Below are 27,477 nucleotides of genomic sequence, written 5' to 3' on the forward strand. Positions count from 1 at the left end.
CACGGTGCTCCATTTAACCTCCACCTCAGACAGTTTTATCAGTGCATACACGCTCACACACTTTGTGCCTAAACTTCTCCAATATAATAAATATTTTGTCAATGTGTAATATTTTTGATCCCCTATCATTAATCCTTATAGATTATTGTTGTCGTATTTTTTTCAGATGAAGGAGATACAATTATTGTCTCAATGAATTTATAATAAATGTGATTAAATGATCATACTAATATGTGTATTCTCTTCACCAATCTACCAGATTGATAGATCGAAAGCTCGAAATAAGTTTTTAATTGATCTGTAGAGTTTTTGAATTTAGTTGAATTACCGTATTGAAGGAGAGTTTGCTATTTGAATTTTTTATCTATCAAAAACTAAGAATTTCAACCTTGAACTATTAGTATGAAATGTGGTTTTGGAGCAGTAATAGTGTGATGAGACGTTTTCAATAGAAGTCTACTCAACTCAGATTCCAGGAGTTCCGATAAATTATTACCTATAGCCTATAGCCTAATCGAAATATTGGAGCAGTTGAAGAAGACTCAATTGATTTTGCTGTTCCAATACAAAGGGTACTCGATTACAAAAGATTAACTTGGAGTATTTCCAGTATCCTTCACAGTATAATATAATACTAAAAAATATTTATGATTATTCATGTGAAGGCAGTTCAGCAGGTACATAATTCCCCCCCCACACTATCATAATATAAATAATATACTGAATATTCAAATAAAAATATACTCACGAAAATATCGAAACTCAGAAAATCAATAACTTCTACAATCAATAACATGTTCTACATGTAGAACAAGTGAAGGAACCAACTTCATCTCTTTTTGCGAAACCTTTTAGACATTTCTCAACCTATATACAAATTGGCTATAAAACGTTATTAGCAAGGTAATATAGACACAGTTTCAATCAATTACATATTTGTTGTGGTTGTTCCCACTTTCATTCGAAATATTATCTTATTATCAGGGATGATCCCTTCCCCCAACCCATGGACGCACCCCCACCCCTGAAAATGGAAGCCCAGATTTGATTTTCAATCCTCCCCACAAAATTTCATGACGCAGTCTGCGTCACCCCTGTCATAATAATTTTACAGTTACAGAGACCTTTGACTTAGTGGTTATTATTTCTTATTGGTCGCGTCACAATGTTCACTCTGGTCATATCGTCAGGTATTTTATAGGGAAGTGGACCAATGCAACTAAATCATGAAGATCATAATATCTCTCACATTACGAACTGCCATGTATTTATCAATTTTCCCCTTGATGGCGACATGTTCATGTGAGAACAATATTATGAAAGGGTTTAATGGAACTCGAAAGCACTCCAGTCTGAAAGTATTTACACAAAATATTGTCCTACGTCTGTATATTATATTAATAATGAAAATCATGAATATTTTTTTTAGGAAACCAGGAGATTTATGACTTTTCGAAGTACATATTAAAATTTCTCATTGAGCTTTCGCTCAGCCATTATTGTTACTGAAGAGCATTTTTGCTACAGTGAGGTTCACGTTATAATGACAGTATTTGATTAACTTTGATGTTACTATCCTTGTCTATTATTCGACAAAGCAGGTGGTACTATCTTTTTCTAGCACCGCAACGATGCCAAAACTGTTTTTGACAATGTAGAAATATAATTAATTAAGGCAGATAACAGACAACACTGTTCTTCTATATTTATCCACTGCCATTATAACGTGAACCTCACTATAGTGATACACCTCGGTGTTACCTACACGTCTGAGAGTGAAGCTACTCTCCTGCCAAAAGGGCGTAGCTGCTCTCTAGTAGTGAAAACTAGAACTTCTTCCATCGACGGACTCAACAAAGTACTTTCTACTCTTTGTAACAATATTTTGTATCGTAACATTCTTTCTATCCTTCTCCTGGGTTGCTTGTTGCTTCACTGGATAAGGATATTATTATTCATTCTTGCTGTCCAGCTGGGTCACAATAAATTATATACCAACCTTATAAGTTGATAATAATAATTATTGTGCATATTATGAATATTTACATAATATTTGACAGTGGATTATAAGAAAATTATAATGGGCTATTCCAATACTCAATCAATCAATCATTTATTTCTTTCCAAAACATACATGAAAATGTATATGAAAAATTCAAAAACTAAAAACTAACTTAAAGCTAAAGAGAAATAGTGACTGTATAAAAGTCATTCTTTACAGTAAACTCGTTTATACTGTAGCATGCTAAATCTATCAAATATGCTCTCAGCAATTCCTTGAATTTTGATCTATCAGGTTCATGTCTTATGCAACCTGGGAGACAACCAATAAATTTTATTCCCATGTACGTTGGACTTTGTTTATATTTTTTCCTTATTGTGTTTCTTTATTGTAAAATTATTTTTATTTCTTGTGTTGTAATTATGTACATCTACTTGCCGTGGGAATGTAGATTCGTTAGTGTTTATATATAATATTGTCTTTTAAATGTACAGGCTTTTGGTTAGATAAGGGATGACATGAGTGTCAACCATCCCTACAAAATCATTGTTTAGCATGTTTGAAATTCTATACGGATCATCTATGTCTATACCATTCTCTTCAAGTACAATATTTTTAATAACTTTCTTGTCCTTTTTGTTTGTTTCATTGTTAACTATTTGCCATACTGTTCTGTTTACATTTGTTGATTTTTTATTATTGAGTCAATATAATACTTTTTTATAGAGGATAATTCTTTTTAGATGCTTTTTATGTGCTTTTATAGTTTTCTTTAAATTTATATTACTTTGGTCTTTCCTGTATCGCTGATGCATTTCAATTAGCCTTTCATGTTCGTCGACAATCTCATTATCAATCCACTTATTACTACATTGTTTCGCTCTTACTATTCTACCAAACGGAAAGTGAAAATCAAAATAATATTTGAGCAAATTGTAGAAGTATGAAAATCTGTTTTCTACAGGACTCTGATAAAATTCAGTCCAATCCAATTTATCCAGATCATTTATAAAGCGCTGAATTTGGGACTTCCCAAACTTCCTACCCATTGTTTTAGTCTTTAAACCTTCACACTTATTATTTGTGTTTGAATATGGAAAATTTGCCCATCGTGGTCTGATAGAGCTGTTATCAAACATTCCACTATAATAGAGACTGGTAATGAAATTCTCGATTGCTGATTTACAAGTTTCAGTTATTCTAGTAGGTATTTCTATAGTATGTCTAAATCCATTCATATTCATTACATTTATAAAATCTGATTTCTTTTTACCCTCCCTCAAAACATCCACATTGAAATCCTCCGATTACAACATTCTGGTTAATTTTGCTAATTTCTACTAAAAATCTATTCAATTTATCAAGAAACACTTCTATATTCTCTGAAGGAATTCTATACAATCCAGCTACAATGTATTTTTTCTTACCTATTTTTATTTCTATCATACATGTTTCAAAGATGTTATCATCATTAATAACAGTTATTGCCTTTACCATAATGTTTTTGCATCCAACTAGCTCTTCAGATACTAATATTAAATCGCCTCCCCCCTTAAACGACTTTCCTACATACCAACTCATACAGGAATATCCTGGTATTTTGATTCTTTGAATTTCATTTTCATCTAATTTATGTTCAGTTACTACTAACCGATATCCGGTTTTAATTCCAGCAATGTGATTATTAAGGAGTATATTCTTGACTCAAAGTGCTGGATGTTTTGATGGAAGATTACTACATTATTTGTAAACTTACTTTTTGCATTAATAGTTTCATTTTCCCTACTTCTATATTTATGTTTTTTAGTTCCCACCGCTTCTACGGGAGGGTTCCTCCATTCACTGTTAATCTTAAAAAACTATTATCATTGAGAGGTATTTCCTGGACAGTTTCATAGTTTCCTGAAACTGTCCTGATACTGATGTTCATATTACAATTAGGCTACTTGTGGGTACTTGTTTCAGAACAATTAGTTGTTCACACTATTCTCCTTACTTCCACCGTAGTTTGAGATTGGACAAGAGGGATAAACATGATTAAAGAAAAACATATTATTAGGTGAAATATTTCACCTAATATTTTACTGCCGGCGCACAAATTTTTCTTTGCCGGTAGTGCTATTTTTTTCAAATTTGGAATATTTATTTTATTAATCTGTATTATTTTATGGCAAATAAATTAATTTGAATTTTGTATTAATATTGAGATATGAATAAATTATGAATTGAGGCTCATGAGACATATAAATTTATGTTTATAAATATAGTTTATCTAGAGATTCATTTATATCATATCAATAATAACTCAACATGCATATATATAGATGAATTATGAATTCATTGTAATAATACACAATAATTTGATACTAGGTAAATTAATGATTGTTTGATGATTAGACCTACCAATGGTCAATATAATGAGATATGACAAATTATTGAAAGTATTTATATGCCATTTATTAATGAAATTATTCCATTATCTTCAATATCATGATAATAATGAATTTATTCAATCCCAGCAATAAAATAAATTTTCTGTGATATTTCTCATATATCCAGTCAACAAGCACATTCTTTTGGATTGTTTTTCTCAAGAATTTCCTATGCATTGGGGATAAGACAGAGAATAAGAATTTTCTATTCAAATGAGATAGGCTAATGATAAATTTTCAATGCCATTAATATTTAGGAAAATACCCAAGTACTCAAAACCTGGTTTAATAAATAAAGTAGATATTTTCTAAATTTATTTTCCATCATACTTTCTCCAACTAACCAACCAGGAAATTTAAATTGAATAGTTGAATCAATATTACTCGTCCTCTTCAGAAACGGGTACACCTTCAGCCAACGCTGAATCAAAGCCGACACTCTCATTTCTGACCGCATCTGCTGTCAAACTCCTTTCCGATCTGGGTATCGACTCGAGGTAGATTGTTCTTTCATCTCCGTCGCTTTCCAGTGATGCAATTGCATTTTCATTGGATCTGGTTGATTTAGTTTGTTTTTGTGAATCGGTGTCTTCTATAACGTCCAACTGGGTCAGCGTCTGTGAGAGGGAATCGATCAGCTGAGCGGATGTTCCGTCATCGTCAGCGTAGAAATCGTTATCCTGTTGATACAAATAGCTGTTCCTGCGATATCGGTCACTGTTTTCGTTCGGATGACCCATTTCTTGGTCGAAAGCGCGAAATAGAAAAGAGCTGTCACCCTTAGCGCAGTCTGTGTACTGGTCGCAAAAGCCTCGCTGCTTCCTGGGAGCTGAGTTCCTGGTTGGCTTCACCTTGATCAACCACTCAAGAAACTCGTAGAGCTTTGGGGGAAGTTTGTGACAAGTCTCCGAAGTGTTAATATTCTCCATTTGTGTCATTATCTCCTTCACTGTTTCGGGTTTAAAAAGAGGATTGCACTCTGCTTCCCATCCGTTGTCTTTAGCTGGGGTCCCTCCCTGACAGTTTCCGAAAAATTGGGCAAGTTTTGGTGATTTGCAAACTTTTGCTTGAATCACAGCCACAAGACGTTCAGCCACTTTTCCCTTCAACATGTCCTCATATTCCTTACTGTGCTTATCGTTGTTGTCGGTTGGTTGCGGGTGTGTTGTCACTTTGGGCCGGCTTGTAGCGGGGTGACAAGACTGCACATCTCTATTGCTTGTACCAAACAAAGAAGATTCCGTCTGTTTCATGACGTTTCCCGATGACGATTCCCAGTTTGAATTGTGTTTGAAATTTGGTGTATGTTTTATAGGACCTCCATGGTTATGGTGGACCATTCGGTTTGGTGACTCATCACCAGACTTCATCATCGGCCTTTGTACACCCCCAGCATTCACTGCCATTGCATGCCTCCGAGAACTCTTTTTCCCATCATGACCGAATTCATCATTGGAATTCCCAAGCACTGCATTATCACCACCTCTCTTGTACAACGCTGACTCACTACCATCAATGTCTTCATCATAATGTCTTCGTTTTTTCACTAATGTATTTTCTCGCTTATTCCTCGATGAGACTTCCAGGTAGTCATTAATTTCATCATCTTCGTTCAAATCTTTCATAAGCTCAGAATATGATAGGGCTCTCTCTAAATCTTCGACACTATCTAGAGAGTTTGTAAATGTGGAACGTCCTTCTCCATCATGCTTCGACAAGTAGTTATCGTCAAGAACTTCATTGGACAATTTGAAGTTTTTATCTACTAGGCAAAACAAAGGACAAAATCGAATATTAACAAATGCATATATCGTAATCGTAGGCTATACTTATATTTATAATTCGCACTTATGAAAAGGATTATTGGACTACTAAGTCTTGACACAGACTACGACTTTGAAATCTTTTGGAGGGGGGATTCAAAAAATGGTCAGCAGTGTTTTAAATGACTACTGACGACCTGACATAAGTATGAAGAGCATTAGCTGATAACTAGGTGTGTTTTATTGGATTGGTACTCGTAGTATATGATGAGACCCATCGACTCGAACTCTCCAATTTCTGATTAAAAGATTGCATGATACTTGAATATAGCTAGCCTATGTAGATGACATAAGAACGAATATTCCAGTCACACATCGAATTGTTAAATTATTGGAAATAAAAGCAAGTAATAGTATTCAGAATCGATCCAATCAAAGTAGTCAAGACAATTTGAATTGTGAACTCAAGACAAATCATAAGGGAATCTTCAATCAAATTGAGCGTCCTTTGGCTAAAGTCTCAATTGCGTCTTATTAGTAAAGAGTGGTAGCCTATTCATTTATCAGGACTTGAATTATAAGTAGTACCATAGGAATTATCTGTAGTAATTAGAAATCTAGTAATGAATGATGCAGTCGAGTATAGCCCTATTCATATCAATTATATTGATAAACTCTATTAAGAAATATGACTATTTTGACAAGTATAAATGAGACATAATGATTGAAAATCTTTGTCTGAGAATATTTTTAGACTAAATAGATCAAGTAGGAACTTCTCATTATTACATTGATTATTTATGATCTCCCCTGTACTCTGCGATAGTTTCCAATCAATGATTGAGCTCATCTGTCATGAAATATGATTCTCCAACAAGTGAATTTAAGATAGATCCAAAAAAATCTTGGAAAAATGAAGTTACTGGAAAACTTACCAGCGAAATTTGTTTCATGTATGAATTCACAAAGGGAACCAGTGAGCTGAAAAATGATTTAATCAAACTTCATCAGACTGGTATTATAATGTAGTATTATAATAATCAATAATGATCCCCATAATAGTTTTTTGAATGATAGTAGCCTACCTAGATTTTTTATTCAGTCAGTCAAAAAATGCCAGATCTGACCCTATAGTAAATTGAAAAATATATAGGAAAATAACCTTAATGATAGAGTGTACACCGGCCTAATGGAAGGACATAACGTCCCACCATTAGGACGCTCTCCACAAATTCATAATAAATCTTGTGTACTGCTGGCAGGAACGTTCTTTGCACCTATAGTAAATTGAAAAATATGTAGGAAAATAACCTTAAATAACGCTCAAAATACGATCATAACTAAACTACGATCATATTCTATATAGAGAACAAAATTTAATTGATAGAAAATTACTAGTACCCTTTTGTCTTATTTTCATATAAGCACGACTAGTTCGAGATCTATGACATTCTTAAGTGTCATATTTATGAGAATGACATAAATGTCGAAAACAGTCGTGTTTATGTGAAAATGAATCGAAACGGTATCTAGCCTACTAGTAATTTTCTATAATAAAACATTCAAGTAGTCCTATTAAAATACTTCATAAGAGAACAATAATTTGTGGTGAAATACAACAAACAACTAATTATATTAGAAAACTCAATCACTTGGAAACTGAAATGAGAAAATAATATATGCCTGCATGTATCCATTCCTTTCATCGATTGTGGAGCTGGATCAGAAATTTAGATTAATTTCATTAATTTAGAAAAGCATAAAGAATAAATTGCAACAGTACAATGATTGATTCATAGAGATTTGAAAGGGTATAAAACTCATAAATCCATAATATTTATAACACTTAAATAAAATTCCTCTAGTTTCCTAAGCAACAACAAATATTTTGATTAAGCTTAGTCCAGTCGAATTCTTTAAATGCATATTTCTCACAAAATTTCAACTAAATATCACATTCAAGCAATCGGGTCTAATATCAAAATTTTGAAATCTGTTTTAACTTTTAATTCATTCTATTCATTTATTTCAAGTTTAAACTACTATCAAATTGGAATTAGGACTGACAATCATATTCACATTTTAGGTTAGCGATTCTTTGGTATGGTCGCACTTTCATCATTATCAATATAATAATACTAACAATTCACTTTTCAATAAATTGAATTGATCTGATCTATTAACCACAAGTGATACAGTAAACTTACCACAAAATGCAGGAGTGAAACAACAATAAGAATTCTAGAAGATTCTGAGATGAGAAACATTTCAACTCAAATCCTTGGAATCAATTTTTTGTCAATAGAGATTTAGAAAACCGACAAGAATAAATTCAGTTGCCATACTGCATATCAATATTGACTGAAATTTCAATAAACAGTTGGTAGAAAATATGGTATTAGTGAATATGAATGGATACGGTATGATTCTACTGATCATAATAATTTAATTATAAGGAATCTTTAACGTTAAATATGTATAATCATTATTCACAATAAAAATGTTAAAGTCCTGAAATAATAAGAACGATTTTGCGTATTATTAAATGTCTTCATATTTATAGTATAACTGTTGCCAATTAATTATTTTTTGCCTACACATTTAATAAAAATTATATAATTATATAAATCCTTGTTCTATTTCACCTTCAAAGAATAAAATTTTCAAATATCGGTCTTGTTTACCCAAAGTGAGCTATTTTCTGTAGTAGTGATACAATACATGAATAAAACTGTATTCTATTAATTGTTTTGTGAGTCTTCCTCAGAAAGTAAAATTTTCAAGAGAATACGGTAGGTACCGTAGTGATTTAGTCTACTCAAAGTATATTCCCTGAGTTATTCCACTCTAGTGGTGTTAAAACTCAAGAATAAAATGTATTATATTGACGATTGTAGCCTATTTGTAATCTACTTTGAAAATTAATTTAGGAAAATGAATTTCCTTTTCATGAATTCATCAGTTTCGAAGAAGTATAAGGCAATATAATCCCAAACCTGTGTTCAATCTTCAATAATTATTTAATGCTTCATGCTTCATAGGGGAATCATTATCACCTATCAATTTTCAGAGGATTTTTTGTGTTTAATTGTGATAGGCCTGTCGAACATCTAAATCCAATATGACAGGCTATCATTACAGGCAAACAGAATAAATAGTTTCTAATCTTTGGAACAATCAAGATTTCTTGGATTGAGTGACAGAAACCTTCACGATTGTTTCATTGCATGCTCAATGGTCAATTATTGCTTCTAAGCTGATCAATAATTCGATTTACAGGAATCAGAAGTCAATATTGTCTCCAGTTCTCATTCATTAATACTTTTAAAGAAAGCTTTTGCTTGATTCGCTATACGAAAAGCCTAATAAGCTTTCAAAACATATTAAGCATATTATTTTTGTTATCATAAATAGTAGTTATCCTATTTTATCTATAATTTGAAAAGGATCTCAGTGGTGCTGAAATTTGGAAAAGCAACATCTCCATAACATTCTGCAAGTTTTTTAATTAATTTATCTAACCATCACATTAATCTATACAACTCTTATATTCGAGTCATTATTTATGAAAATATTTTTCTAATATCATAAAAATATATTATATTATTTTTATGATTTGAACTTTTTTCAACTTGAAATATTACCCTACTTAAATTATCATATTATGAAAGTACCGTTTATAGATGGTTTGTGGTTTGCTGACGACAAAAAGCTTATTGCAGCATAGGGAGACCAAGATTTTTCCCCAACTGGATCAATATAGCAATCGTTTTATTCATTCATGATAGAAATATTCCTAATCAATATGAATGATTTTTTGAGCATATAATTATTATCTCCCACACTCACAACTAACACTACTTATTTAAGTCGAGCAAAAAACACTTTGAGGAACAGGATGTTTTATTCTCTTTATGAGTTAATTTAGAATCCTTTATGTAGATTAAAATTTATTCGTACATCAGTAAATAAGTAAGATAAGTAGTTGAATAAGTAAGTTATGCAATTAAATTTTTACTTTTAGCCTATATCGACTCACATCAAATAATAATGAGTCAATTTCAGATCAATTCCAATGAGAATAAATTAACATCATTACCTGTCACCAGTAACTCACATAAATACGATTTATGTGGCCAATTGTAAATCAGAAGGATGGATGAAAACCAACTACTAAAATAATTATTGATCCCCGCAACATTTCTTGAAGATGATGAATTTAAAATACTCAATTTGAAACAATAAAATAAAAATTGTTTACACTTTTCTCGATTTTCTCTGCAAAATTCCGTCTATTTTATATGTAAAATAATCAGCTTTTAATGTGGTGAACTAGTCATAAAAATTATTATTAAATAGTACATACGTTAATTTATTTTCATTGTGCTGCTATTTGTTTTTTATACTTGACTTTATTCACTTTTCATTTCTTGAGAACTACCACATCCTACCACATTACATATGGATAGTAAATCATATTGCTGATTAAAAAAACAATCATAGAAACACAGCGTATGTTTTCTCCTTACTCCTAACTGATCACCAAATTCAATAATAATGTATTCCGTTCCATCTTTTTGTAATTGGTTGAAAATTTAAAAATTATTGAACTAAAATCCAAGTCATTAAATTAATTATTAGGACTTGATGCAGTCTCTCATTTATCTCTATCTGTAGACTTGTTGAGAAATAATATTATTAGTTCTTTCCTAAACTTAAAGCACACAGAAAACGCACTGCACCTTCCAAATTAAAAATCATCTGGTTGAATATTCAGCATCAAGGGCCCGGTTGCACAACGCCTGTTGAATTTTAATCATAATTAAATTCCACGAGAACCAATCAGAAAAGGCTATTTTGAAAAGAAGGCTTCTCTGATTGGCTCTGGTGGATTTAATCGGGATTAGAAGTTAACAGACTATTGTGCAAATGGGGGTGTAAGTGACGAGTTAGACTATACCGGAAGCGTGCTTGCCTGTAATAATGCTAATATTAATTTGAGAAAGGCGGCGCGCCTCCTGTGTGATTTGAGCTTTAATGGGTTTGCAATAAACAAAAAATTCTCAAAGTTTCTAATTCAAAAGTTTTTTCCTAGTATTCGATATAGGCTGAATGTGAATTTTGATAAATCTGGGGGAAACAATATTCCATTGATCATTTAAAGCTTCATTTACACTATACAGTTGTAATCTAAGCTTTATTACAACTGAATTGCGACAATTTTTTTGAAATCTCTGAAAATTTTTGTCAACTTGTGAAAATCCTTGTTTTCAACAAAAGTTTTGTTTCCCACTCAAGTTGCCAACAAGATCTTCCCCGGTTCCCCCACTAGGCCACTCCAACTACAGTACGAACTCTCAAAATTGACAACTCTTGTTGCTCTACATTTGAGTATTTTGTTTTATACAAGAAGATTAGCAACATTTTGTAGAAAACTATTTGTGAATAATTGACCATTTTGATGTAAACGCAGCTCTAAGATTCTTATGTAGTTTGTATATTCCAATTTCGTATTATTTTTATGTAGTTAGTAAATATCAATTTCATATCAAAAGTTCAGTAGTAGGCCTACGGTATTTGAATTTTTAAGTTCAATTTTTCATTATATACGCAGGTTAATGATGCATTGAAAAACTTGGAAAAAACAAAATTCTCACATAAGTTTTTATTACACAAAATCTTACAATAGTTCTTCAAATTCTACTCTCAACCTGCTAGGTTGCTTTGAGCACCAGGTACAGGGTGAAATTTTCCATAAATATGATGCAGATTTATCACTGTTTATTACAGTTTCAACATTTTCTAATTAACTAGTAGATTTATTGACCTATGAACACATTCTAAGTTGGTATGATGTTTATTAGTCATTAAGTCATAATGGAATAGAAATATATGTAGTTGAGTGTAAATTTTAGCACGAGAGTTGATTTTATGACTCCATTTTGATTGAGTAAAATTTATTCAAAGGAATACGGTAGTGTACACAATAATTCAAATTACCGGTAATGTACTTTTAAAGACTAGTAAAATCTCTCGGATATACAGTCACTCCAATGTTTAGAATGTGAAGTTATTAAAGCAATGATATTGTATGGAACTCAATAATACTTACTAGCATGATTGTGCTTTAATGTTCAGTGCTCCATTTTGTACTAAGATATTGTAATTGAAAGATTGCAACAAAACTAAACTGTCCTAGACTTGACTCAACATTGAAAAATATAATTATGGTATTATGGTATATGGTATATATATTTCGTAGACTTAAGTGAGTTTGACCAGTGGACGGTAAATCTATTTCGGTCAAAGTTAGAGCAGATATATTTTTGATATCGATCAAAAAATTATGGTAACATGATGCTAATAGAATGTGCATTGAAAATGGATTCTTTCAAAATAGAAATCTTGGTCGATATTGGAAACTTCACTACAAGAACGAGGAAAACATATTTTTTTATCTCTCAATCCCCAATCATCCAATATTGCTAGCTATGGATCATGACCATCTATTAGTTATTCATTAGTTATTCCAATTCCAACAATTATATTTGTGAAGTTTTGTGTTCCATCACAAAATTACTGTTTCCCTCGTTCCACATGCAATCTCCAAACGATTACTCATATTGCACATCTCTGATGCTCTTGTATTATCTCTGACACTATTTTTGACTATCAATCAGTTACAAAAAATCCTTTAGAGTGGGATTGACTAGTTCAATGTAATGTTGTCAGTGAGCAACACTTGAATAAAAAACTGAAGTGAAATATACTGCACGAAAAACGAGTACAATACTTCACTGTGTATTATAATGACTGTGATGATGTAATCTAAGCAATTCATAGTAGAATGTATCACCAGTGTGTTTTAAGCTCTCAATAAATTTCTTTCTCACTGGTACTTATGGAGGAGGTCACAAATTTTCAATCTACCAATGTGATAACACTCCATGAGATGGTGTTTGTGGAGGTGTTCACATATTTTCAGTCTAGCAATATGAGAACACCCATAGTTTTCATGGAGGTGTTCACACATTAGTAGACTAAAAATGTCGCTGAAACCACATAAGAATAAATGCTATTATTCTTCTTCTGTCCAGTAGAGAAGGAATTCATTGGAAAGCAGGGCTATCAGGATAACCTTTACTTGGTCCTCTACAAACCTTTAAAAACTCTAGTTTGTTTCTGTGTATTTTGACACTCATCATCACTTCAAAATACATCTCGATGTGTGGCTATTGCCACCTTATTTTGTAACTCCAGTGTTCAGCGTAATAGCACCGTCGATGGCTACTACCAAGTTGTACTGGAAATTATAAGGGTAACTGCAATGTTGTATGGAAGCGTTTAGTGTGAATCAGTAGGGACAGAAAGGTGACGATGGGTAAGGTACGCTGCCGGGAAACGCGTAGTTGTCTCCGCTGATGACACGACACAGCTTCTTGTATCGCTCCTTGCCGCCAAGCTGCCTGGCGCCCTGCTGCCGCGTCCGCTGGTAGGTCGGCTGCCGCTGCTGGTAGTAAGGCCGCTCCTGGTAGTAGGGTCGCTCCTGGTAGTAGCTGTTGTAGGGCTCCAACAGCTGGTCGAACCACAGCGGCTGACCGTGCGCTGTCTCCAGCTGGCACGCAACCATCACTGCCACTGCGATGATGGCCACTGGCACAACGCACGTCATCAGGCGAGCCATCTCAACAAGTTGCTGCTGCAAACAAAAAACCAATCATTTAAAAAAAGGGCTAAAATATTCCTCCACTTGAAATTTCAATCGGAAGGGTTCTTGAAATGTTCATATCTGAGCTCCCCTCTGGAGCCTGAATTGTTGTCTCCATACCTAGTGATGATCAAAAGTAAATAAATAAAATTTGAATTTAAAAGATTTGCAAAACTTTACAATGATCTTGAAGAGACATCTATTATTTGACCCACTCAAAATAATGACAAGTGATGATGGTCTTGAAGCTCTTGATTCATATCTTATAAAATTTTCAAATTTATTGAAGACGTCCATTCTTGTGTGCTAATTCTGAGGGTGATCCCCACATGAATTCCAGGATTGTGCCTGTTTGATTGGAAGCATAATAATGGAAGATGAATGAGCCTGAATAGTTAGGTGGGTTTCAAGCCACCAGGATACGGGAAGCCAAAGCATTTAATATCCAAGGTTGTTATTTAATGAAATGGTGTGAGATATCAATGAATTGGGAAATGTATTACAGAGAATGGAAAAACGCTTTGTTGCCGAAGTTTACACTCCACCAGGGGGTTGCGCTCCAATATAATAATAAATTGACTCATCCAGAACTCAAAAAAGGGTTTCGTAATATATAATTATTGACAAATCAACAAAACTTATTAACAATTCAACCTACAGGTGATACAGGAGAGTCCATAATAAGTCTTAGGCCAATATTACTGTAATAATTCTAGCGCCATAGATAAACGAGATGCTTTGCTAGCGTTTCGCGTTCGTTAATTGTGTCTCTTCGCTTCCCTTTATTGCTACTCTCTAATAATGACTCTCTAAACTTCAACTTATAATGGTCATATTATTTTACTCAGGCTCGTGCCTGTGTAGACTAATTGGAATATGAGAGATTATGAATATAACTATTATGCAATATTATGACTAGATACCTATGTAAGAAATGAACGGACTACAGTTTCAGGTGAATTCTAAGCGTCCGAGCCACCGATTTACCAGCGGTCATTCGCTCAACAGTCACTAAATTTTATAAAAGGAGAGATGCAATATTACTTGGGCTTCAAGGAATCAATCTTTCTGTTGAAAACATGTGGACAACCAACATATTCTCAACAATAATTGTGTTTTTGTGTTTTGTTTCGTCAGTTTCTCATCATCAAAATATTTGTAGAGAGTTCATAAATCAATTTGTCCATTTGAACCGTGATCGAAGAATGCTATCAACTACGAGTAGGTCTCACTATCACTCATCACAAATGAAACAACACTATATTTACGTAATGTTCAGTATGAAAACATGCCTCTTCAATGCAATCAACAATAATCAGTGCGGCAGCATGGGATCAATTTGAACAGGTAATAGTTTTCTAGCAATCGTGATGTAAATCATTTTTAAATTGAAAGTGTAATTTGGGAATGTGAAAGTATTACACCGAGTCTTGTACTAATATAGCTAATGCTCTGTGTAGTTTTTCAAAACTGAATTTGCAATGTTGTATGTTGCTAGATATGATAATTGGCTAGTCGTAATTTAAACTTCACAAGGAAGTTAATTCCAACGCATTGCAAATTAGGACACGATTTGAAAAAATTTATTGATCCAATATTATTTGCCGAATGGACTATCTCTCTCTTTCTCTCACTCTTACTTTTTACTCCTTGATCCTCAGTACCTTTCATCTTCCTAACTTACTACTTCCTACTTTTTCTCACTCCTAACCCTGTCAAAAATTTATTTTTTATCCTTTCTCACTCGTTTTACCTTTTATATGAGTAGGCTTATAAATCTCCGACATCCCATGATCCCCTTATCTGTACACTACTGAATCCTTTTTCTCTCTCAACACAACTCAACTATTCACATCTTTTACGCAAGCTCTCACGCTCATTCATTCTCTCTCTATCTTACTCTCTCACCAAAATCCATTACTTTCTCCCCCTTATCAATCGAGGCCTAACCAAGAAGGGAAGACCAACATAATGATAAAGGCCTGATTTTCATATCAATGTTTTTGGTAGGCATCAGAAAGGTTACAAGTAGTTCCATTAGAAAGTTGCACTCAAGCAATTAACCCGCTGTTTCGTGAGCTCCAAACATAACTAAGGACTTTATTAGTACATTAAAAAATAAACATAACTCATAATGTATCGACAAGGCCTATTAGATATGCTGAACCATTGCGAAATTCCTTACAACAGTCGTCAATACAAGGATGTTAAAAAGCGATTGGAACGATACTTTCAAAAACAAGATTATAGTAGGCCCTACTACATCCTGTGAGGAAGCAAAATATTTTTGGAATGAACATAGCAATGAAAGTGAAATTATTTCGAGGCTGAGGAAAAAGCTATGCTTTCAGTTTTCTCTATCGAATTTCTCACTTATTGAGAAGGCCAAAAATCAGTCAAAATCTGTAAAGACAAGTTTTTAATACTCTTGTAATCTGCAAAATCTCAACTATTGGAAACTAGTTTTTAGTTTTCCAACAACTTCTTCCATAGGATAATATTTGAAACTCTAGTCGTTTAGGAATTGATTCTCACCTTTCAAATTTACATAAAACGGATTAACAAATTAGCCTAATCATGTTAAAACTGGTATTAAGATTCGAAAAAGTTTAGGAAATGTCTAGTCTAATCCTTCAGCTGTATATTTGGACATGGAGAAGAAAGCTTCTAGTTCTCATGTTCATTAGTGGAAATATCATCGACTCTTTTCTAGAAAGTGAATGACAGTAAAAACATATATTTGAGTTGAGAAACAGTGGGCCGAGTAGGCCTACAGGGAAGATGTTCGTGACACACCCGATACTTTTAGCGCCTTCTGAATAATATACGACGTTGTCAAGACGTTTGTTTTGAGTTTTAGGCATTGTAAGCTTTCCAATTTGCTAGATTATCCTCCAGTGTTTTTTTAAACCTACAATCAACGTCAAGCTGTCACCTAGGACGAGGAAAGACATTCTCAATCAGAAGCGTCTCCAGTAAGAGTAAACCGGGTGGTTCAACTCTATTTTTATTTTTCGGAAAAGAACCCTAATTAATTTGTAATAAACTAAAATTGATCTAAGATAACAGTACTATCTGAAGCGATAATCGAAAAACAATATAGGTAATATTATTATATTATATTTGACGGCTTAATTTTCAACGTTTCGTTCAAAGAGATAGAAGTAAAGGATTTTTTTAGGAATCTAATAGGAGTTAAGGAATCTAAGAGTTTCCTAATGAATCTAACAAATCTCGATAAATAAAAATCAGAACTGGTTGAATCACTCGATAAAAAATACCTAGTCGAAATTGATTTTCTCAATCTCAATCATCTCTGAACTCTGATACCAAATTAGAGTGTTCGAAAAATATTCTATGTTTATTAGTAGTTTTGCTGGCATAAATACATTTGAACAGTAATAAGATAATGGAGAAAAAGTTTTTAACATATTTTCTAATACCATGTGGTTACCAAAGTGGATTCTATTTAAGAATAGTATCTTATATTAGCTGTTATCCAGTTATTGTATTTGAACACTTTGGATTCAAAAGAGTTTGGTTTATTCAAGCTCTGCTTATTATACTGGCATAACGCTTCTGTACATTATAGCCATCACTTGTTCATAATGAAGAATAGACTGGACTCTACCCTTGTGCTCCGTTAAAGGATTGTATTTGAAACGTTATTTCATAATAATGTTTGAAGGTTAAGTTTGGAGCACGTCAGACCATGAGGTTTGTTTGAGGAGCAACCAAAGACAAAGTGGATACATACTTTATTGTTATAGAATAATGAGAGTTGTTGGAGGAGAACTGTCGGCATCTAATGTATGAATCTTTCATTAACTCTGAGAACAGAATTGGAAACAATAGAAAATTGGAAGTCCTTGATCAAGATATTGTGATAGTTTCCAATCAATATTATCGAACTAAATATATAAAAAGGCAACTCACTCAATCTCGAGTTAATTTCTTTGCTTTTTACAGAAAAAAAACATTTGTTGACATAGGAACATTTGTTTTTATGGTCCAAATATATCCATCATTCAACATTCTTTACAAACTTTAAACGTATCATCCAAAGCAAATCGAACAAAAATGACAATTTCGCAAAGATCAATGTAAACTAACTCAACTTGAGATCGATCAAAGATGGTACAATGATGGGTGATATCAATTGGATTTGGATAAGGTACTATTATCATAATATATAACATTTAGACTGTGTATTCCAAATCAAGGTTTGAAGCAGTTTTGGGCAAATGCCTGTTGTTTTTACCTGAATTGTATTTGCATATGAATAAATAAATAAATATATATATTTGATATATAATTCTCTATTATCAATCAGAAAATGTGGAGGATTCACAAATTATTACAATTATCAGTAGGCTACGCTATCATTGGACTTGACTCGTTGTAGGTTTGTACAATGGTTTAATTTTTTTGTATTCTTTACATTTGGGACTCAACAGAATTCATAATTGATTGTATTCATAACACGATACAGTTCTATGTATTAATGGAGGCTACTTGCTACTTGAATAGTTTTAATCGTGAAAAACTTGTTGCAATTCTTGCTCATGAGCTTCAATCATCATCATTGTCAGCTATATATTAAAAACCAAATTTTTATAAATAATGTATGAGTATACAGCAATGATAGCGCAAGAAATAATCTTCTCCTAAATAATTATCCCTAAGACATACAAATCGTTCTCTAATATACTTCTATTCTCTCAGCCCTAAAGTTTTTAATAAAGTGTTAGATACCGTAGGGAAAACTAACTTTTCCCTGGAGAAACAAATTTTCAGACGTTTTTATGTGCTCTGTTTTTCAAGATTGTGTAGAACTAATATTAGCATTGTAGTTTACTCTAGTAGTGGACCTATAAATAGTTATGTTTTCCACTTTTGAACTTTTCATAAAACATATACTTTTGGCTCTTAAAGTAAAGTATGATGCGTAATGAGCTGATATTGTTTCATGCTAATCAACTAAGTTAATCTTGTAGACTAAAGTTCCTATTGTGTATGATGAAAATTTTCTTGTAAAGTTTATTTTCCACAAGTCAGAATGTGAAGTAATTGGATTATTTTAAATAGAGCCGTCTTTATTAAACAGGTAGTTCAAATCAACTTTCTATGTTGTTTTTTCTTCATGGAAAAACTCTACAAAAACCCCAGAAATATTGACAAAAATAGTTTATGATTATCCAAATTCAAAATATTTTATTCAACTATTAAGACATATGTTTCTCTCAATAGAAAAACGTTTTATGAATTCTCTACGATCACTATCAATCACTCCAATCGAATCACAAGAACAAGATGCGATAAACATCACTTATTCTCACTACAATCACTCAACATTCACTTTAAACACTTAATTCATTACAGGGAACTAATAAAGCTGAACTACTGTATAATAAGAATGGCCCTACAATGAACTCATGCACGCCAACTATCAATTAATTAATTAGGTCTAGTGATAATTAGTAAAAGATAAGCGTACTTTTCGTGTAGGTACGGGATGCGATGGACCGCGTCTTCTGGCGCTTGGCGCGTGAACTACCGGTCGTGTTGAGCCGACGAATGCCGAGTTGAGCCGAGCCTTCGAGCGGCCGGCGTTTTGTAGACATTGTTTCGACCTTGTCCCCTCCGTTGGACGGGGATACCACTAACCACTAGGTCCCAGTAGACCCGCGACTTGGTGCTTCCATAAGGAAGTTCCATCGACCTTGACTCTGACAGCCACCGACCGGTTTCACTTTGTTTCCTAGATCATCTTCACTTCAACCAGCCGAATATATCCAAAATCTGAAGTAAACAAATTTGTCGGCGGAGAGACTAAAAGGACTGCGAGGTTAATATATCATTGGCTGACAGCTGGATTATACTAGATTTACTGCGCTGAATAGAAGCCACCGTATGCTTTGGGACAGTGTAACCGCCGTGGTAATAAATGGGATGAAAATGGGTTTGGAAGAGTAGAGCTTTATAGCCACAGATAAATAAGAAGATGGTACTGTATAGGCAATTGTTAAAAAAAGTTAGGAAGAATGTGATTAAAGATTATTCTTCAAAGAATGAGATAATATTGTTCTTGAAGAATATCAATAATTGTTGTACAACATTATCAAAAAATAGTCTACTGTATTGTGCTATAACTAAAAAAAGCTATGAGCTGAAAGGAGAGGGCTAAGAATAGTATACAGTGTAGTTCTCCTGCTACTATAGAAAAACGCCGCGTTACTGACAAAGATGGAGAAACAACATTAGGATCAGCATTTTGAAGTGATAGTGTTTCCTATACATGGGTTCACGGACAACACGTTGTTTATCTTCATTAGGCCCACTACTAAAAAAGCTGTGTATTTCAACTCTGGTCGGTGGTCAGGACTTTCGTTTGGTTTTTATCACGTAGGCATTCAGGAGAAAATTATTAACTAGCCTATCTGATTTGGATGAAGTTGCTCAGACTTCTGAGCGACCAACTGTGAGCAACCTCTGTTTTTGAGATTGAAGATTGAAAACTGACAAAGGAAATGTAAATAAGTTGTTATTTCATACGAATTGCAATCGAATTATAGGCATCTATTTCATTATCTCTCATTTACTAGAGATAATCTCTATCTCTTTCTTACATCATCGAACAGTGAAATAAATATCTGTGTTGAAGTATAAAATACCTTACAATGCATGGGCAGGTCCCTTCAAGCCCTTGGGCATCCCCCCCCCCTAGATCTAGATTTAGAAAATAATAGCTTCTACAAAAATATATAAACATACATACACAATAAATTTTAAGCACTACTGGACTTCTTTTTGTTTGATATCAACCCCCAAGATTTGATTTCTGTCGCTATGACGTTCTCAAGAGTAGGCTTAAGCCCGTAGTGAACTGCAGACACATAGTGGGAAGATTGGGAAGTGGAACCTATACTGTATTAAGAGAACTAATCTTGACTATTCGTTGCTACAAGAGTTTAGTATTCCTGGATAGACATGTTTAATTTTAATTGGATAAACTTCTGAGATATAGTAATCAATACGATTACCGTATGATAAGCACGTGTGTGAGTGAACTCAAGTGAAATTTCACTTGTTGCATTGAAAAATTAAAATTTTTGAAAATTAGAATAGAATTGCTTTAGCAAGGTTATTTTTAATTTCAAACCTCAGTGGGTATGAAAATGAAATTGATACTAGTAGTTCTGTGAACAGTAGACCTCGCGCAGTTATAACGGCGTCCCAAACCATAAGCACATCCACACTGATACACTATTTATTTGATCAGATCATGCTTACACAAGATTTAATTATCATATAACGCTTTCCGGAATTTAGCGCGAGAAAACCAGAGGACATCTAGGCGCCCAGACGAGCTGTTATAACTTATAAGTTCTTTGCATCCTATTTAATAGTGCATAGAAATTGCATTCAATGAGGCATGCAATTTAAAGTCTACACAGCTGCTAATTTTTTACCAAGTTACATTGAGATATTGAATTGCATGCGTCATGGCATGCAATTTATAGTCAACTCGACAGCTGATTTATGATGAATAAAGTCTGATTTTCACTCTAATATTGACGTATGAAGGAGGCTCCTTTTTCCTTTTATATTATCCTTGAAATGCAAAATTTCCAAAAACCTTGTATATACATCGACGCGCAATTTAAAAAGGAACATACCTGTCAAATTTCATGAAAATCTATTACCGCGTTTCGCCGTAAATGCGCAACATATAAACATTTAAACATTAAGAGAAATGCCAAACCGTCGACTTGAATCTTAGACCTCACTTCGCTCGGTCAATGAAAACTTTGTTGGAATTCATAATCTCATCATACAAAATGAAACTATATTCCTCGTCACTGAACACATGAACACGTTTTGTCAAGTTGACTCTCAACAATATGCTACATGTAGCGCTAAGGACTGGCTAATTTATTATTCATATTCAACTTTCAACATTCTTTGTTATTCAATAATTGATAAGAATCTGAAAGGAAAGTGTGGGCTGACAGTGCAAATTTCCAGAATTAATTGACATCTGTCAGATAAATGTCCCACTTCTCAAATCTATCCTTGACAAAAGATAGTTGAACAAAATGAACTTTCTTTGACTATTGGACCACTGAATCACAAATAATAACATCCGGTCCAAAACAGTACAACGAATAAGACGTTAAGCTTGTCAAAATTCATTCGAGCTGTTCTAATTTGTCACTTCTGACAGCAGATAAACCACAGCTATATCATGTTCATAATGAAGTGGTGAAACCCTGCCGAAACACTAATCCCAGATGATATTGTCGAAAAACTTCTCTTATTTGGACTGGTCTTTGGACAGCGTTTAGTTATCAGAGAACTGGTTCTAAAAAATACTAGTCAGCCATAACTAAGATGTATAGTGTCAGGTAAAAATATCCAACCGTATCATAACCGCCATAGAGTTATAGTGTTGACGGAGCTTGTTTGCTTTTCTAGAAATTAGCATCAAAAGATGTTGTTTTATTTAGAAATGGGAGACTCTTCATAATTATTTATGAGTGTATCGGATTGAAACATGAATGGTGGGCTATATGGGAAAAATAAGAATATCATTCAGAGAAAGTTCTATCCAATATAATGTGTTAATTGAAACTGAACATAGAAATTCATCAAGTTTATGCTCCACCATACTCATTATCATTGATCACTCACAAATGCATAGATTTTCTAGAAATTCATTAGGGTTGACCCCTCCACCAAGCTATCAAGCCCCCTGGATATCAAGAGTATCAGTGCCAGCCCCCAAAAATAAGGTACTCTCACAAAAGAAGGGCGTCATGTTGACCTCTTTTTCAAGACCCCCCAAGAATTGTTTTCAAAACCCTCTCGCACAACAATTTCAGTGACTCAGTCTGCATTTTCGCCCCCCCCCGCATGTGGGCCTCACTACAAACCTTTTTTCATATTGTCAGTGAGTATCAGGGAGTACCGGAACATACTCCCAACTCCAAAAAGAGTCACATTCGTCCAAAATTTGTATAACTGATTGGAATCAAAACTAAGTCTATTATTATTGTGCGATTTGTTGAAATTTCAATGAAGAAAAACTATACGTAACGGGAGGGGGAGAGTATATAGACCTATTTGGCATTGGTGAAAAAATTAATGATATTCAATTTGAATCAGTGAAGAGACCAAAGAGACTAAATAGGGACTAGAGACCACTTTCATGCTGCCCATCACCTATGCTGGAATGCTCGTCGGAAAATAATTAGATGTTTGAACCATCCTACACTTCAATCGGTACACCTTTATTGTAGAGCATAACCCTTGCGTGTCGAAAAAACAAGCTGCTTGTGAAAGTGTGTGTCAGAGCTCTGTTCCTTTTCCACGAAACCCGAAATGTTAACGAGTAACTTACAGCACAATACTAAATTCAACATCATTTATGTGGAAAACTTGGAAACAAGAAAACCTTGTACCTTGAAAAATTGAAAACTCACAAGCTCACATTACATTCCGATTCTATTAAGAGCGGTGATGGACAGGGGCTATTTTAAAGTAATTCCATCTAGATATGATTGATCTCTAGAGTCGAGTGAAGCTGAATCGTACTACGAATTTTAATTTCGCTATAATACTTTTGACAGCCAAAACAGATAAGAGTAGGATAATATTATGTATTATGAGCTATTCCCCATTCTTGCCAACTAATATTTAATCCAAATCATCCTATCTAATTGAACATTCAAATTTCGATTGAAAATTATATAATCAAACACTCACCCATTATACCGTAGGCCTACATAAAAACTTGAAAGAGTTTTATCCTAACAACAAGTTCACAATTATTGAGTATTAGCCTATATTCAGTCTCATACAATCAGTATTTATTAGAGCCTTTCCTTCTCATATACACTAAAAGTTTGCCTAGGAAACATCAACTTCACTACTACATTATGAACTTATCAAATCCTTCGTGATGAACAGTCGCTGTAGAGAAATACATCGCCACACCGTAATTAACGCTGCCTTTGGTTCTACTGAACTTACAGTTCAAGGATGATCTTGTTCAACAGAAAATAAGATGTAGAATAGAGTGGCTTGATTTTATTGTTACGTGGGCCAAATGGGAGAAGTTTATGGTCAAGAGTGTAAGTTTTTGTGAATGAACTACGTAACTAATCCATGTAACTAATTGCCAACTGCACATTTTTCAACTTGAGTGCCTTTTTCTTGATTGCCTTATGAATATTTATAATTTTTCTGCACAAACATCCATATATCTTGCTTTGATGATTAGTGGAATGAGAGAAAAGGTGAACAACCAAACAAAAGAGTGAGTTTTGAGAAGCTATAATGATCTTACGTTAACACGCCATTGAAAATATCTAACCCGTCGAATTTGTCATTTGTAGTATTTGTGAACATTCGCTACTTTTGATGTTAATTTCATTGGATTTATGAATTTATTGTTTGATTATACTACCTACATTGTATACAATCAGAGATTTAAAAGTTTGGGCTCACAATAACCTCATATTTCTAATGGTTATCTATTGATGTCCTGCATATCGGTAGCTACATTATTTATAGCCTATTTTAATATTACATCTGATGTCTGCAACGTAAACGTCTATTTATAAAATTATTAAACAGGAATCGGAATTGATATGTTACTAGCTCTCGTGAATACTTCTGCGACTGCAAATATTGAGAATAGGGTGAATAGCTAGAAGAGAATTATTAGATGATCTGTAAGTAATATCAAAAATCTATTTTCTCAAGAAGGGATGGCTTGAAATTGAAAGGACCTCCTGATTGCCTCTCAAGTATGCACCCAAATACACCAACCGGAATTCTCTGGATAGTAGAGAATACGCTCTATAATAGCCACTTTAGAAGAAAATCCGTTTTCAAACGTTCTTCACAGTCAATATGCGGCAGGCGATAAAAGGATAAACATGTTCGAAATTACCAGTATGCAAATTTTTTACAAGCCGCCATTTTTTTAGAGCTGGTTTATTGACAGTATAACAATAATTATTATTGTTACTTGATATAAGTAGGTGTTCTTGAAAAATGGAACTTGTTCTTCTCTCCTCTTACACACCAAAATGTTTTATTTATTTAGTCTCCTGATAGTGAAAGATGTTATAACCTTTAAACGGTGAAAGAAGTGTAGTCTGAAATAAAGCAGCTATCACAGTATCATTCTAGATTAGTCTTTATGCAAATGAATGACTATATCACAGAATGTAAGAATGTCATCTCCAGTATTTCCTCAATAAGAAATCGATTTGGAATCATGTAAGCAATACTGATTTAACTCGTGAAAAATTAAATTGAATAAAAATGTTATCTATTAGGCTGAGTTAGGTCCTCTGTACCACTCAACCTCAACTTGAGATAATAACTATTCAAAAAAATAGATCTTATAATATTTCCATAACTTATGATAGAAATTAAAATTTTCGCTCAATCGCTTGAAGAGAAATACTTTTCTATAGGCTATATTATTATTATTATGGAGTACGGTATGGTAATTTGTGTTGATGAAGCTGAAGAATTCATTTTTTATCAGAATGGTAGAAATATATTCGACTTTTTCAAGCAGTAGGATAATTTCAATCAAAATAATATTGGAAAATCAATTTAGAATATCTTCCTGTGCACTGTAAAAATCGATTATTTTTCTGGAGCATACAAACGCTCAAATCAAACTCTGGGAAAAAGTTTGTGGAAAATACCAATTTTTCAATCCATAACATGCAAACAATTTCTGAGAAAATTTTAATATTTTAATGTTATTTTCTCACTCTCATAATCCATTTCAATATTCAGTTCCAGTTGAGGTTGTATTGTTATTGGTAATGGAACTCTTCGTCAGAAAGACTGCCCTTTTTCATCAATAGAGTTCTACAATCGTAGATAACGGATAGCATGAAATAAATCCCTCGTATGTTAATGCAATACCACTTTGGAAGTTCCAATCTCTAGCCTAAATTAAACTTGCAACGAAAGATTAATAATAGAATAATCGATTACTGTAGCCTAAATTAATCATAATACATGGAATATACTAATGTAGGTACTTACTTTTGTTGTTTTTTCTTCTTCTGTCGAAACACTCTTCTCTGTGAATTTGTCGAATTCACTATAAAACAAATGAAAGTTCAACAGACTCAAGTTTATTAACGAAAGTCAAGAAATATTTATGATTGTGGAGTTAATTTTTAAAAGAAATAAAAATGTGCACTATATTCACGACCTAGTTGTACGAATGATGAATGCTTACTAACTGAATGAGTGACAGGGTCGGTGATCCATATTAGCTGCTGATAAGAGGGTGTGTTATGCAGAGTAGGGCGTTCAGCTCTCTATCTCTCTCCAGCTTCCTGTCCTTATTGAGAATCCATTGCAGCCTCTATCCCCTGCAGGAAGGACGAACCGTAGCACTGTCTTCCTACACTAAAACAAACACTTTTTTCCTATCGATATGAACACGTTATGAATATTTTAATTAAAAACCAGAGTGCTAAACTGGATTCCAGTATAATTATTGCGAAAAGAGGGTCTTCTGCGGAAGAAACAACTACCTCCGAAATGGCAACTACATAGCATAAAAAATATAGATACCATATATAATAATACATCGTTATATAGGAACTAACGGGATCCCAAAACGACCTTGAACAGATTCCGCTAATCTATTATAGGGCTGAAATTGTAAAGGAGTCTGAAATTGCAAACTGGATCATTAGTCATCTCAGTGTAGCCTATCAAATATCTTAATCACTCTGTTATTATTCATAGCTCAACAGCCTCAAAGTTATCTTAGAATTGAGCAATTATCTTCAAATAAATAATCATTACATCTACTTACTTCGAGCAACTATATCAGAAACTTGATAAATAAATGAGAGATCCCCGCCTATGCCCTAAACAGATTTGGTAGAGCGTGTGTTCCATTGGGCTACAGACTCACACAGGAAGTGAATATATTATTGCTCTAGCTGATTATAAAGCATTAGTCAAAGAAAATAGTATTGAAAGACTATATAAACATCCTTCTACCGATCTATTCATTCATTAAAATTGGAATTGAGTTTTAAATGACCCATGAAACGCTTATTGATAGGTAGAGGTAGCTAATGCCAATAATATCTAGCATTATATTCAGATAATGATAGGAGAAGCGGAATCTTACAATATGTGTGTGAAGGTTCGCGTGAGAATTGGTCTAACTAGGAACTAGACCGGTTGAGACTAATAGATCAATAATTCCTTGAATGGACGAAAAATCTACTTTTGAATAATTAAAGTTTGTTACGGCTCAAAAGTCACGTATATGGTTGTCAGAAGGAAACGCTATTTGCCTAATATGAAGAAAATGACAGATCCTTGTTGTTATGATGAATTGAACAAGTTCATAACAGTATGGTAGACCTAGTATGAATCATAAATTATCAACGGTTCAAGAGAATATTACAGTTTTGAAATACATTTTGATACTAAGTATAAAAGTAAGTAAATAAGTAGTTAGTATATACTAAGTAATATATACCCAAGTCTAGGGTGTGATCGTGT

The 27,477-nt window shown here is 33.4% G+C and overlaps 2 protein-coding genes across 10 annotated transcripts; both read right to left on the reverse strand.

Moving 5' to 3' along the window:
- Positions 1 to 2,304: 2,304 nt before the first annotated feature.
- Positions 2,305 to 11,976, reverse strand: LOC111064232. 7 transcript variants are annotated; one of them, XM_039443538.1, is made up of 4 exons: positions 10,564 to 11,976; positions 8,405 to 8,478; positions 7,133 to 7,178; positions 2,305 to 6,199 (listed from the first exon to the last, which is right to left on the reverse strand). In XM_039443538.1, the coding sequence occupies exons 2-4, from the start codon at positions 8,462 to 8,464 to the stop codon at positions 4,815 to 4,817; spliced, it is 1,491 nt and encodes a 496-aa protein (XP_039299472.1). In that variant the 5' UTR covers positions 8,465 to 8,478; positions 10,564 to 11,976; the 3' UTR covers positions 2,305 to 4,814. The 7 variants fall into 7 exon arrangements, with proteins under 7 accessions (XP_039299472.1, XP_039299477.1, XP_022207620.2 ...); XM_039443543.1 differs by having other exon boundaries at positions 2,305 to 6,196; positions 8,405 to 8,558; XM_022351928.2 differs by having other exon boundaries at positions 8,405 to 8,558.
- Positions 11,977 to 12,865: 889 nt separating this feature from the next.
- On the reverse strand, positions 12,866 to 26,365 carry LOC111064224. Of its 3 annotated transcripts, none has more exons than XM_039443562.1 (2): positions 25,987 to 26,365; positions 12,866 to 13,896 (listed from the first exon to the last, which is right to left on the reverse strand). In XM_039443562.1, the coding sequence occupies exon 2, from the start codon at positions 13,879 to 13,881 to the stop codon at positions 13,552 to 13,554; it is 330 nt and encodes a 109-aa protein (XP_039299496.1). In that variant the 5' UTR covers positions 13,882 to 13,896; positions 25,987 to 26,365; the 3' UTR covers positions 12,866 to 13,551. The 3 variants fall into 3 exon arrangements, with proteins under 3 accessions (XP_039299496.1, XP_022207612.1, XP_039299503.1); XM_022351920.2 differs by lacking the exon at positions 25,987 to 26,365 and adding an exon at positions 19,403 to 19,665; XM_039443569.1 differs by lacking the exon at positions 25,987 to 26,365 and adding an exon at positions 19,403 to 19,578 and having other exon boundaries at positions 12,866 to 13,893.
- Between the last annotated feature and the right edge of the window lie 1,112 nt (positions 26,366 to 27,477).

Source organism: Nilaparvata lugens, chromosome 1, assembly GCF_014356525.2.
Source record: "Nilaparvata lugens isolate BPH chromosome 1, ASM1435652v1, whole genome shotgun sequence".
Lineage (NCBI taxonomy): Eukaryota > Metazoa > Arthropoda > Insecta > Hemiptera > Delphacidae > Nilaparvata > Nilaparvata lugens.

Excerpts from the sequence above, each read along its gene's own strand:
- LOC111064224 (XM_039443562.1), bottom strand. The coding sequence starts at position 13,881 with ATGGCTCGCCTGATGACGTGCGTTGTGCCAGTGGCCATCATCGCAGTG.
- LOC111064232 (XM_039443538.1), bottom strand. The coding sequence starts at position 8,464 with ATGTTTCTCATCTCAGAATCTTCTAGAATTCTTATTGTTGTTTCACTC. Across the intron at positions 7,179-8,404 it reads TTTCACTCCTGCATTTTGTG|CTCACTGGTTCCCTTTGTGA; the intron begins GTAAGTTTACTG and ends ATCATTTTTCAG. Across the intron at positions 6,200-7,132 it reads ACATGAAACAAATTTCGCTG|TAGATAAAAACTTCAAATTG; the intron begins GTAAGTTTTCCA and ends TGTTTTGCCTAG.